General features: G+C 36.6%; 1 protein-coding gene across 1 annotated transcript in view; it reads right to left on the reverse strand.

Moving 5' to 3' along the window:
* Nucleotides 1-701: 701 nt before the first annotated feature.
* LOC113504303 (cyclin-T-like) overlaps nt 702-14,465 on the reverse strand; it is a 31,192-nt gene continuing 17,428 nt past the window's right edge. Inside the window, exons 7-9 of the mRNA XM_026886560.1 lie at nt 13,792-13,911; nt 11,991-13,471; nt 702-5,404 (exon numbers count right to left, since the gene is read on the reverse strand). Of these exons, the coding sequence (XP_026742361.1) occupies nt 5,363-5,404; nt 11,991-13,471; nt 13,792-13,911 (1,643 nt within the window). The 3' untranslated portion in view covers nt 702-5,362. The remainder of the gene's footprint in view (nt 5,405-11,990; nt 13,472-13,791; nt 13,912-14,465) is intronic.

A 14,465-nucleotide genomic window follows, 5' to 3' on the forward strand; every position in this document is an offset into this window, starting at 1 on the left:
GAAAATCGTTTTGTTTTGGTACCCCCGTTTTCTGCTCTGAACTTATAGCCTTGATGTTTTAAACCCATGATTATTCAGTTACCATATACTATATTCCATTGATTTTCGGGCCTGTATTATCAGCTCAAATGGAACTGCAACTATTGTGAAAACGTGACCGCATTACCCTGTTCTTAGCGACGACTTTCACAACAGCAACGGTTAACCGTAAAAGAGCTTATAATACAAGTTTAGTATGTGTCTAGAATAATCACGTCTCCAAAGCCTGAATACATAAATAATACACAATATTAAAACGCCAAGTCTAATGCCGTCTCTGTCATTCTACTGTGTGATGTAGCGACAGATATACTTTTAGAACGTTTTAAGATAAGTTTTATTTGAGTATGCAGTACAGGACCTAGGTTTAAGTTCATTCAGTGACAACTTTGCAAGGCATACGCATGTGTGAATAGTAAAAAAATTGCAGCCAATAAATTATTATATAAAAACACTAGAACTTTCCATCGATCAAAAGGTTTTATTATGAAGTCTTAAGATCATCATTGTTTTAGTGACGAACCTTGGACAAAAATGGCGATAACACTTCATAACATGCACCTTAATATTGAAATTCTTCTATCTAATGTAACTTCAAGTTAATTTAAGCTTTATACTAAGCATTATATTACAGGGAAATATGTTAAATAAAAGGTCTTACGCCGGTTTTCCGAACAATAAAATCAGACTTTATTTGACATCAAAATGGATAGTTTTACTAGATTTTTGTTTATCCCTTTTGTAATAACAACATGCTTGAATGGTCATTTTTTTTGCTATCTAAATATTTCGACATATGAAATGGAAGCCTATTAATTATAATTATTATTCCGAGCTATTTACATTTCTTATAAAAATACAGGAAGTGTCAGGAAACGTACTAGTGTTTTTATCACTTAGACTATAAGGCGCATTTCGCCCCAATTTATAAGATATTGTTTCATAAATATGTTTTAGTAATTTTTTGGATATTATTTTAAACTTTTGAATATATTGAAAGTTCGAAGTCTTAAGTTTGCTTATGTATATATTTTTATATAAATGGCTAATGTGAGTTTGGGTGAACTCATTTATTTTAATTTACCCGTATTGCTGGATTCCTTGCTATTTTACTATTTACTTTTTGTCAAACAAAAAACATACATTTTTTTCAAGCTCAACACCTTCCTTTATGATTCGTTTGAATCAGCGATTTTCAGCCGCCCGTAAACACTAACTAGGTACTGAGTATATATATTGTAGGCCTCCCCTTTTTCCAACACTTGTCTGTCTTATTACATATTTACCCAGTTCCTACTATATTCAGCAAATTTGATTGCCTATAATATCAAGCTATATTTTGCCTTCTTTTTTAAGCCATTTCATTCAACAAACTCCACATTACAGTAATACCTGTACTATATAAGCTCTGAAAATAAGAGCCTACATATTGCAGTTGTGGAAGTAAGGCTCGTACAAAAACAATCTGGAGGAACACCACCTCATTTGAGGAAGAGAGATGCCACTGTAAGATTTGTACTGTTGTGTGGGCTGTTAGGATCCCACAAATACAACAATTGCTAGTAAGGGTAGTAGAAAGAATAGAGTATGATCAAATGATAGAGCGTGGGGTCTTGAGTCGCTAGAAGTCTTTTGGCACCTCGCTTGCTCCTTTGCTTTCTGACTGTGAACTTTTTAGTCACGTCAATAAGATTCAAATTGATTTGTAATATTTTCCCCGATAAAGATGCTGCTTTTTCCGCTATCTCAAATTCCTATTAGAGCTTATAGCAGGTTGCCTACTTTTTACCTCTGTCTAACCTTGCCTCCTGAAGATATTTTGAACATGTTTGTTTAATTGTGAGTCCACCCAAAACTCATTGCTAATCAAAATTGTCACCTATACGACCAGCAATTTAAAAACATTGTTTATCGCAAAACCTGAGTATTGCCAAGTTCATTTGTATAAATATTTTGTAAGCCTGTTTCTGTAGCTTTTGGAAATTTAGCTTTCAAGTAAACTAGCGCCCTTTTACTAAAGTTTTTATTCACTATTCCTAAAAGTTAAAATGCTTGTTCCACTGCCTTCTAAAAGACTACTGAATACGCAAAATTTTAACCCACTATTAAACTTCACTCTAGATTGGTTGTAAATCCTTTTGTCAACCAATCACATTTGAGATGAGTAGATTCGAAATATTGATCAGAGTATTGGAGACCAAAAGTAAAGTAGGCATAACATTTAGTAAGAAGATAGTGGCTCAACAAACATATAAACTCTATTCAGCTATGAGGCTAAAGGTATAGGTATAAAGGTATTGAGAGGGTCTCTTTACAAAATCGGCGTTTTCTTTGGACATAAGCTGAATAGTGCTAAATTCTCCTCCAAGATTTATTCCAAAGCAAGTATTAACTTCTTTCCAAGTAGGCAACAATTCAAAATCACCTCTATCATAAGTGGTTATAGTTGATTTTACTATAAGACGTTTAAGAAGCGGTCGTTTCTTAGCTAAATTTACAAAACGGCTACAGTAACGTTTTACAGTAACAATTATATGTAGAAAGCTTTCTACAACGTTTCGGGTAAGTCTTGCGTTTTAATAATATTTAGTCCAGTTTTAGTGACTTGAAAGAGTGTTTAGTTTATTCTGATATTTATATTGTTTCCTTTAAAACTTATTTTATAACGCGTTTTTTTAGATTATTTATTAATGTTTGGTACCCTGAGAGCTAAGACTACTAACTATCAAGATTTTGTTTGTGTTCAACAGCTAAATTATTGGATGAATGTCTTAATTGACATATTCCTTAGAAAGCATAATAATGTTTAAATATTTATCTAACTTAGTGTTTCGTTGGTAGTATTGAATTTAGTGTTTCTGCTAAAACTGGACTAAAATCATTATTTTCGTAATAAAATCAACTTACGTATAGACAATACAACAATATATAAGTTTACAACCATTATTTACCTGAATCGAAACATTATTATATCACATTTTTCACATATTAAGAAACCTGGCCGATTCTTTACTAATATGTTTAACTTTATACAAAATTACCATTTTTTTTTTCATAAATACATTGACTAAATTGGAGTGTGTTCAGAGAGCGGGTCGAGGCAATTATCGCGCAATAGAGGCGCAAATTTTGCTAAAGAAAGATACATCCCAGCGAATGTTTTGAGGTAAAATTGATTAAATCTCCGTGCACATATTTTTATGGAAATCAATTATAAAAAAATTTAATTGAATAGTATTTTCTTCTACCCTCATATAAGGGTAAGCACACATAAGCAAATCGATGCTCGCGAGTAAGTCGCAAATAAAAGAATCGTTTAGCCTAGTGTGCATGCAGCCTAAGCCCAATAATTGTCAATCTGAACACACTCTTTGTTCGAAACGGCGGTACGTTTTGAAGCCAAAACGAAGTAGGTGCGAAGGCTAGCGCGTTCAATCTACTTGATACACAAAAATTATGTACACTTACAATATCTAGCCTTAGAAAAGAAATTAACAATATTTTTTTTTAACAAATCGCTAACGTCTAACTAAAAAAAAAGAGTCGAGTTGTTACATGTTGGGCGACAGTTCGCGTTCGCGACTAATCGCAGTGCTTCTAGACTTTTAGCCGCTTTATTTTTAGTCTTAAGTTTAAATCGCATCGATAAGTATAACGTTAAAGAACAGCATAAAAATGGCCTCACTAGTTGTTCAAGAAAATATTCTATTAACAATAACACTTATCCACCATTTTTAACTTTTACATATCGATAAGACTTGCTCGCTTGCGACTTTAAAACGCAGTTGCGACTAGTCGCAGCAGTACCTAAACCTATCTCTCTCTATTTCTTTTAGGTATTTAGAATATTGTTTCGCTATTGGCTAGACAAAACGTATTTAATTATCTAAATATTAGTAGTTTCTTCACGATTATTAGGGGAAGGGACCATGTTCACATGATAAATCATACTTTCTCGTACAAAAATGTATTTCAACTTATATTTCACAGTAAATGCGACAATACAAACTTATTTTCTATTCGTTGAATTTACAATATTTTCATTTATTGACCTAAAAAGTCGCAGCGACTAGTCGCCAGCTTGCAACAACCCTAAATGATACTATTAAATTCACAATTGTCTAACTAACGACATCTTAAACTAACTCTCGATATCTATACATCGCTTTTTGCTTTAATTTAATATTTTTTTTGCAATTCATTCGTCCAATCACACAACGCTACGTCATAATATTTTTTGTTTTGTATTTTTTAATTTATTTTTAACACCTAATCAGAATTATTCATAAGAATCGTCATATACATAAAGTAAGCTTGTTACCGTAGAGTATCGATATCGATAGAATAATTTTATCGACACTATCGATACGAGCAGCAGTGACACCGGGGTACTCCGCGTGTGAGACGTCACAGCATGGCGTCTTCGGCAATGTTCGGTTCTCCGAAGTGGTCCGATGTCACTGCTTTCGGATCGTACGATAAGTGTTGGGCCAGCCAGAATAGGAAAAAAATACTATAAAAATCTAGACAGGCCCTAATACCTACAAAATATACACTTACAATATAAATTATTTTTTAAAAATCTCACCATTTTACAAACAACAGTCACTATCGCCAGCCAATCGGAGTGTTAGCATTTTTGTCACTTTTATGTTTTGTTTTATTTTTTTATTTAGTAACCTCCGGTGTGCTGTCGATTTTGTTGAAACAAATAATAGATCAGTGCCATATTTTATGATAAAAATGTATATTCATTTTTTTTAAACTTTTCTATTGAAGCATGTGTATTATGTGCAAATATTTTTTTCTTTCCCATAATTAAGGTACTTACTTATTAATAACAGCGAGCTATTTTAGAATAGATTTGCATTTATATAGTAACTATTCAAATGTGTAGAAAAGAAATGTCAAAAATGACTTCCACAAAAAAAAAACCAAATAAGAATTTATACTTCTTTGTTAAAAAATATGACACCGAAATATGTATTGAATATCGACCCCCATTTCGTCCCTGCAGGGTGGGTGACGGCGTCAAATGCCGTTTTATTAGTATAGCTAGCTCCCCCGCACCTATGACCCGCCATTGAACCACGATTTTGGCTTAAAAACAATCAGTCGAACACATATTTACAGTGCTGTTAACAGTGATATTATAATACAAAGCCAAAATCGAGGCGAAAAAAAAATGAGAAGGGGAAAAAAAACAGTTAAACAGTGAAAAAAAAAACGTTAACCGTAGTTACACTACACTATGAGGTCCGATAGTTGTTGCTTGAGGAACGTCGACACACGAAGCGCTATCCGGGATGGGAAGCCAGTGAGGTCACTTTCCAATGTGGCCGTTCCCCAACGCCGGCTCGACGACCTGCAAACCGTAGGACGTGGTGAGCGCACAGCCGTGTGTCGTCGTTCCTAATGAGGCTGCAAGGGTTACGCACAGCAATGGGATACTAGTATTTCTAAATTATAGTCGTTTCTTTAATTGTATACTATGCGCTCTTAAAGTTTAAAGTCTCAAAAATGTGGAAATGAAATGCTGCTATGCAGCTATACGCAATAAAGTCTATCTTTCTCGCTTCCTCTAACTAGCACGAATTAAATCGAAATATTCGAAAAGCAACGTTACAATTAACACAGAGATTAAATAATCAAATTCTCCGTACAAATTGTAACTGTATGCTACGAATACTTTATCAATGTACGTGTTACGAGACTAAATACTCTTGTCATTGTGAAAGCGAGACGGAAACACTGGGTGTATCGCCATCTTACTTCCACACCAGCTACAGTCCCTTTAAGAGCTCATAGTAATCAGAACACCAGCCTCTGGAAGACTACATTTTAATCTGCTGTCAAATTTAAAGATAGCTTTAATGTTTAACTAAAGTAATACAACCAATCATAGCGATTTAAATAAACTTGTAACATGATCAACCAGGGAAACTCAGATTTAAATGAGAGAAACGATTATTCGTCGAATGAACAAAATAATATGATGAAAAACTATTTTTTAAACAAATTAAGCCTTTCTGAAACCGGAATCTTTTTAGTCTAACCAAGAAATAAAAGATGATTTTTTTATAAACGTTATATCCCACAGCTGTCCGTGTATATACACGTATACATACGGGATTGTTTTAAATATAAAAATCCAGTTTGTATAGTGCGTCCCGCCACCAGGGTATTAGAAAGCGAGGGAACCCAGCAATGTGCGTTTTGCAACCCAAAATGGACTTTTCCAAATCGATGTTCTATTGAAAAAGTCGCGAGCCCCAAGAGGTCACGATATACACAGCTGCGCGCAAGCTATCATTTAGCTGTTACATTTAAACATTTAAATTTTAGACCACATTTTCGCAAAAAAAAGTACTCGGAGAAAGAGTTTTGCTGTCAGTACTTTTTACTGCCAAAATGTAAGGTCCAAAATAAGAAAAAAAAATGCCGTAAGACAATGTCAAGTGTAAGTCTTACGGTTAAAAACATTCAGAAATAACAGTCATACTGCCATCTACAAAAAAAAAGGATTCAAGACATTTCTTATACATAATAAAAATGTACACAAAAATGTCATACAACAACAAGTCTCTAATTTCCAAAAAAAAAAAAAAACAAATACGCATTTAAAAAAGTAAAAAAGAAATATGCCAAGAAATCAGAGACATCCATCCATCTATTCAGTAAAAAAGCAGTACAAACAAATAATAAAAAAATACTTCTTTCTAAAAACAATTTTTACAACTTAAATAATAACAGCTAAATAATAGAGAAAAAAATAAATGTGCAATTAGACAGACCAGTGCCTGTACTACGACCTCAGAAGCAGGAGTCTTGCTAGCGTGGGAAAGAGAGCGCAATACATTATATCTAGCGCTATCTCACCCATTATGGCAACAGTCCTACTTTAGGGTCATAGTAGGCGCGCAAAGTGTATCTAAGCAACATAACATGCAATATAAAAACAATATTGATTAGTTTATAGAAAGACACCGAAATTCGATGAAACGAATAAAGCCTTTTATACAAGAGGCGATCAAGTATCCGATACCCAAACAGATTCTTAAAACTCTAGTCTGAAGTATGAGTGGTAGTTGAAATACTAACATCGTCGGTTATCGGTCACTAGAGTCGGCTTGTGTATAAAAGACCCTATACTTAATGTAAGATTTCTTCATTGTTTTGAAACACTCATTTACTTGTATATTATAAATTTGTTGTATTCAAGTAGATATGAGGTGATTTGTAAACGCATACCCGTAAAAATATGTCTTTATTGTTTAAAGAAAAATAATTTTAGAAAGATTTTATATGTGAGGGTAGATGGTAAACCAATCATCTCAATATTTCTTGATATTGATGTATATTTCTCAAGAAAAAGTAAACAAGATTTTCAAAAAATAAAATGCAATTTCTTCAAAATACGAAATCATAGCTTTTAATTAAATAAATCGTTTTCAAAACATAATAAATTCGATAGATTCAACTTATGAAAACAAACATTTTATGCTAATTTACAAAAAAATAATTATGAAATTCGTAATGGTAATCTCAGTTTGAACGTTTACTCATATTTCGACACTGCACAAGAGATACGTTTCTTAATGAATAACTGATTCTTACATAAATGATAAAACGGATTCTACACGCTTATCATGAGCTGGCGCTTAAGGACGCGAATCAACATTTACGCGTTGGACCTACGGCTAAGCCTTTACCGGGTTTCTTTTAACGAAGTGTTTTCAAATATTTAGATAAACATTCGAAACGGGTTAAAAACTCACTATTAGTGTTTACAGCAAAGAAATGAGATATTAATCAGTCTTACAAAGAGATACTGGCAGTCAAATGGATTTTAGAAGTCAGAAAATTCTGATAACCAGTCTTAAAATATCCCATATTACGACTGTGTTACTCAGTAAAATATTTTGTAAAGATCAGATAGACAGTCGCTGTGTAAAATACGGTATCAAACGGAGCAAAAGGATTTTTCATTTGTAGTGTCGAAATACAAACAAACTCATTTATTTTTTAACATTAACACAATACTTAATAATTAAACAAATGCGTCACATTATCATCATGCCAATATTATTTGACAAATTCCACTGAAAAATAAATCGAATAGAATGTACTTTAAACCGTCAATATGCCGAGATATTGCAACGCCTTTCATACGAAGTGAATTTTCAAGATCTAATCAAACTATCTAGAAAAATATACAATATTACTAAATACAGCAATTAGCCTCTTGAAACTTAAAAAATAATGATAGAAGATGAGGTTTTTTTTAGTTTTCTTTTTCTAGATGATTCGAAGACAAAATCTTGAAAATTAAACGCCATATTTCAAAAGAATTCAAACTATACTTCTTAAAATTATTTAAACTAAGAATATGGAAACCTAAATAACATATATCTTGTCATTAATTGGCTATGATCAAGCATTAAGTACTTTTCGGAGAAAACATATCAAAAATATAACTTTTTATTTTATTTTAATGTTTAATAAACTACAGCAAATGGTAACAACAATGGCACCATAATCAGATGTTGAGTTTTTTTTTACTATTTACAAAATTTACAAATCATTTTCTTTTACAATTGTTTTCATAGATACACTGAAAAGAAAAACTAGATATGTTCAAATTTCTGTATTTTTTTAAGCATGTAAATAAGTATTCATTTGATTTCAGTATGACTAGAAGCCAACCATAACCTTTACAGGTAAAAAAATATCTATTTGGACGATGTTAAGAATATATTTTCATGTAAATATCTATGAAAACATTTATAAAAACATTTCCTTGACACTTGTGAATTTCAAAAGCGTACGACTAAGGAACATTAACGATAAACCCTGTATATATGTTTTTTTTTTTACTTTTTGATCATTTTTGAGCAAAGCATTTTATTTACAACTTTTTTTACAACTTAAATCAGAATAAGAGGTCAAATTATCTAAGAAAGTCGCTAATTGATTAAAAATAATGATTAATTATTTAAATTAAAGCTGAAATGGTAATGTGTTCAGATAGTTGCCTATACGTTGATATTCAGCAACTTTATAAATCACTCAATATATAAAATATATTCATTATAAACTATATAAAATAGAAAACTGATTTTCGAAATATATATATATATATATTAGAAAGAATAAACATTCGAAAATATAAAAAAATGAGTCCTTATAATATTGGAATGCGAATAAATCGAAAATTCTATTTATACATACATAAATAGTTACTTTATAAACAAAAACCTACATTCAGTGACAAATATAAATAATTTTGCTCATATTGTGCACCTGTCTAAATAAATATTTTAATTATTATTTCAAAAAGCAACCATTAAAAACGAAATTTATCTTATAACTAATATATATCACACATATTGTGATGTAAATATTTTTTTTTAATATAAATACATTTCTATAATGTATGTGTATATGGAATATATAAGCTGTCAGGCGACATTTAGTAGCAAAAGCTATCTATAATAAATATTTAAGATAAACAACATTATAATAATTAAGTAAATATGATTTCACGAAATATATTTAAAGAATGGTATCTCAAAATGGAAAGTTTTGAAGTTTTTAAAAGAGGTTTTGAAACCGATAGATCACATCTTTAAGAAAAATAATATAAGTACAATGTGGCTCAAAACTGTATAAGCAATCACCAAAATTGATAAAGCAATTTACAGGATAAGGTTTAATTTGTGATAATAAAAAGTAAGAACGAGTATTTTGGTCAAATTTTGTAACTTTAAATAATAATTATTAATTATAGGAGTAGTATACTTTAGTTAGGAGTAAGTATTTTCAGATATTCATGTTTTAGAAACATATTAAATTTAGATTTTTGCAACCTTTATACCTTCCTTTAAATATATTGTTTTAATATAAAATATATGTATTCCAGCCCTGTATAAGTAACACAGTCCTATATAGTTTGTACATAAGTCGTTAGAACTAATATATTATATATAAATATGATTGCACAGTTTGATTGCTGTGTTAATATATTTATGCCGTAAAACATCTAAAAAGGTCTACTTTAATTAAATAATATGCTATTATGGCCACAGTTCCTTGCAATTATTTCTTTTATTTATATTTGAATGCCTTGTCTAACATTTTTTAGAGTCCAATGATAAAGCCCGGCGCGGTGGCGACAGTCGAACAGAGACTTTTTTTCTTATTGGGTCTTCTAATATATTTTATTTCTATCTTATTTTAAGTTGAGGGCACCACTGCCACAAACTTTATTTTATATTTGAAGTATTATTCGTACTTAAAATGTTTTAAACATATTTATAACTATGTATATATGAGTTCCAAACTCATGTCTTTTTAAGTTCTTAAAGTTTCTGTATTAAAATATATATAAATATTGGCCGTATATAAACGCAACGACGTGGTAGTGGTTTGTTTTATTAGTATATATAAGAGAACCCACTAATATGATTCGTGACTGTGGCCATATTAGGATATAATTTACTTTGCACCTCCATCAGCACAAATATAATATAAAAAAAAAACTTTCAATAAAATAAAGCTTTCTCAAAGTTTATATACAGCTCCCTGAGTTTATATCAGCAGTTACCTAGATCCTGAATGACTGATCAACGCAAAATCTATTTATTCGGCTGTCAAACCTTACGTCTCATCATTATTATCGGTTTTCGACATTTAGATCAACCAAACATATGACATACATGATCAGTAGATCACTTTGTGATCAGGGTGACTTAGTGACAAGTAGTGGACTTGTTAAAGTCATATTATAGCAAATTGTGGATGAGAGACTCCATTCTACAGCGTGTAGTGTTCTGTAACGCTTCCACAACTGCAACAACTACTATAAGATGTAGCAGTAGGCGTCATGTAATGACATTAACAGAAATAGAAGATCAGTTTTTCAGAATCCGTATTCATGTTTTTTACGATACATACATAAACATATTTGACAGATTTCTTAAACCTACCAATTCCCAAATTGCACATACATCCGTTCAACATTCATAAATTTACAAAACATATACATATAGTTATTTTATTAACTACATTGTGACACACGTGGCGATCTATTGGCGGTTATCTCTGTCTATTATCTTTGTTGCTATAAATCTTATCATTTACGTACTATGTACGTAATTATTTAAGTTTATTTATTAATGTCAGAGTTGTGTTTATAATCAGTCTTGTGTTTTCAAGTGTTGTTTATTTGAAAGGAGTTTGATAAAGAAGAAATAAATAGAGGAGTGAAAGAAAGAGGTTATTGCTTTTAGCATTAGAAAGTTTTGATAATCAGTTTTCCACAAGATCAACCTGACAAACTGTCTTCTTTTAATTAAGTAAAGTCAGTTTCCCCTTTTTTGTAAAGTCAAAGATTGAAACGCAATACTTTATACAAATATTACAAAGCACAATAAACCGCCACTGTACAACTTTACGTACTCAAAAACAGTTCAAAAAAATTCTAACTAGCGATTAGATTAGCAATCTACTACATTACCTACTAGGTACATATTGGACTAAGTATACACTTCAAAATAATGATTACACCAACATCATTGAGAGCACATGATGTCTTAATTACGACTAATTTTGATTGATGTTATTAGTTTTCATTCAGTGTGTTCGGTCGTTTTTAGTAAAGTTTGAAACGAAGTAGGAGTACATGGACTCTTGAATTGAGTATGTCAGTGTAAGGTCATTATTGAGAAGTCGCTAGTCTACTCTGGCGGCGGCGGCGGCACGGGCGGCGGCGGCATGGCGGGCAGCGGCGGCGGCGGCGGCTGCGGCGGCGCCAGCGGCGGCGGCGGGAAGCCGCGGTAGTCCACGCCGTAGTAGTAGTCCACGGGCACGCCGTAGTACAGCGGCGGCGGCGGGCGCAGCACGTAGTAGGGCGGCGGGCGGCTGTAGGGACACACGGACCAGATGCCTACCTTGTGCGGCGCTCCGTTGTGTCGCGGCAGCTTGGCGGGCGGCGCGGCGGGCGCGGGCGCGGGCCGCTTGCGCGCGCCGTCCAGCACGTCGCGGGAGATCTTGATCTTGAGGCTGGACGTGTGCGGCGGCGGCGGCGGCGCCGTCAGCCGCTCCTTGGGGATCTTGATCTTGAGGCCGGGGCTGGTGGCGGGCGCCAGTTTGTCCTTGGGGATGGTGATCCGCAGCGCGCCGTCCGCGTCCGCGGGCGCCGGCGCCGCCTGAGCGGCCGCCGCGGGGCTCTCCTTCTTCTTGTCCTTATCCTTCTTGTGTTTCTTTCTCTCCTCCTTGTTTTTGTCGCGGTCCTTGTGTTTGTGTTTGTCCTTTTTCTTCTTTTCTTTCTTATGCTTGTGTTCGTGACCGTCCTCGCCGCCCGCGGACTCCGAGTGGTCCGCGTTCGACTCGCGCTTGACGTCGGGAGACTTGCGATCCTTCACTGTGATCGGCGGAGGTTTCGCTAAGCTCTCCTTCAGTAAATTTGATACTAGGGTGGGGTCGGTTTCGATCCCGTTGATGGGTCTGACTGGCTCGGGTACGCGCTCCGGCGGCCTCGTCTTAATGGCGGCGCCGCGCTGCGAGTCGCGAATCACGTTCTCGTACCCGGGGGTCTCGTCAATCTTTTTGACAACCGGGACGAGTTCTGGCTCGGAACTACTGGATTGTTGCCTCTGTCGGGGCTGCTTAGGCATTTCTTTAGAAGGCGGCGAGGAGAACGGAGAGAGGATTGCGGGAGGCTGCATCTCGCGGATGGCGGCCGTGGGGTCGGGGCGCTTGCGGTGTGGGCTGGGCGGGCGCTGGTCCGGCTGCGGCTGCGGGGGCGCGGGCGCGGCGGGCGCGGGCTGCGGGGCGGGCGCGGCCGGGGGCGCGGCCCGGGGCTCCGGCTTGGGGCGCGCGGGCGCGTGTGGCGGCCGGCGGGGCGCGGCGGCGGCTGCGGCGGTGGGGGTGGTGGCGTTCTCCGGGGAGAACAGCGAGGGCGGCCGCGTGCGCTGCGGCAGCAGCTCGGGCGCGGGCGCGGGCGCCGGCGCGGCCGCCGCGGCCGGGGGCGCTGCGGAAGTGGAGGGCGCGGGCGCGGGCGCGCCGGGCGCGGGCGGGCGGTGGTGGCGGTGGTCGTGGGGGGGCTTGTGGTGCGGCTTGTGCGGCGGCCAAGGGTGGTGCGGCTTGTGGTGGTGCGCGGGCTGGCGCGCGTGGTGCGGCGGGGGCGCGGCGCGGGGCGCGGGGGCCCCGGCGGGCGGGGGCGCTCCACCGGCCCGCGCGCCCTGCTGCTGCTGCTGCAGCGCCTGCTGCCGCCGCTCCCTCTCCTCGCGCCGCTCGCGCTCCTCCCGCTCCCGCTTCTCTCGGTACAGGTTGTAGTCTATCTTCTGCGGCTGCGGCTGTGGGGGCGCGGCCGTGGTGGCGGGGACATACCCGCCGGGGACGGGTTGGCGTCTTCTCTCACGCTCGTACTCTGCGAACATAACATTTAATTACATTGAATGTCAAAAAATCCTATGCAGCATCCCAATCAAATTTAATGTACTAATCTCTACTACAAATGTGAGCAAATTAAACATTAAAATTCTATTTTAGTTATTTCCAATTCCACCCTGACTTAAAACAAGCATATGTGAAAACACAAATGCCACTCAATCTATGCAGAATAACACTTTATTATGGGGAAAATACAGAGTATCATTCTACAACATCTTAAACTAGAATATTGCCATTATGAAAGAGCAGAGCGGAGTAAAGCGGTCGGTTAGTTTAAGAGGTGTCGGTAGTACATACCTTTATCAAAGGACTTGTCGATTTCGTCGACACTGGACTGCGGGTGCTTCTTGTCGAATGGCGAGTTGGCCACACCCGACCCTGAGGCGTTGGCCAACGAGTGAGGGGAACTGCCATCTGCTGTGGAAGGTTATTATTTAAAACTTAGATAAACCTTAGTATAAGCTATCAAGCGATTCTCATAAAAGATAAATATATTCAACCCCTATGAACCAGTAACAGTTTGATAAGCGTTGACGTTGAATTTCGGAAATTGATGGAAACAATTCTCTTAAACATACATTAGTGTTAAAGAGTACAAAACTGATATTTATTTAAGTAGTAGTAGTAAGAACTTTATCTTTTGTCTGGCTGCAGCTATTGGCTTTCACCTATTGAAAACTTCCTTGACTCCTGACGTAGTAGAGAAAAACATGTGCAGCGTACAGCTTGATAGCAAACAGACATCAAACAACACCTTTACACAGATGCACCTTATTACTTGAACACCTTATCATCATCATGAGTGGCGTCCAACATCTATGACAGATGATTGAAACAGTAGCTTTTTCTGCAGATTTTTTGCACTTGCCCTGATGGCTAACAACGCCCATACAGAACTGAGAACGCCGGTCTCAATGTCTACAGACAAACCGGTCTCTACACCTGTAGTTCTGAAGATACACAATGTATAC

The sequence above is a fragment of the Trichoplusia ni genome, chromosome 21, assembly GCF_003590095.1.
Source record: "Trichoplusia ni isolate ovarian cell line Hi5 chromosome 21, tn1, whole genome shotgun sequence".
NCBI lineage: Eukaryota > Metazoa > Arthropoda > Insecta > Lepidoptera > Noctuidae > Trichoplusia > Trichoplusia ni.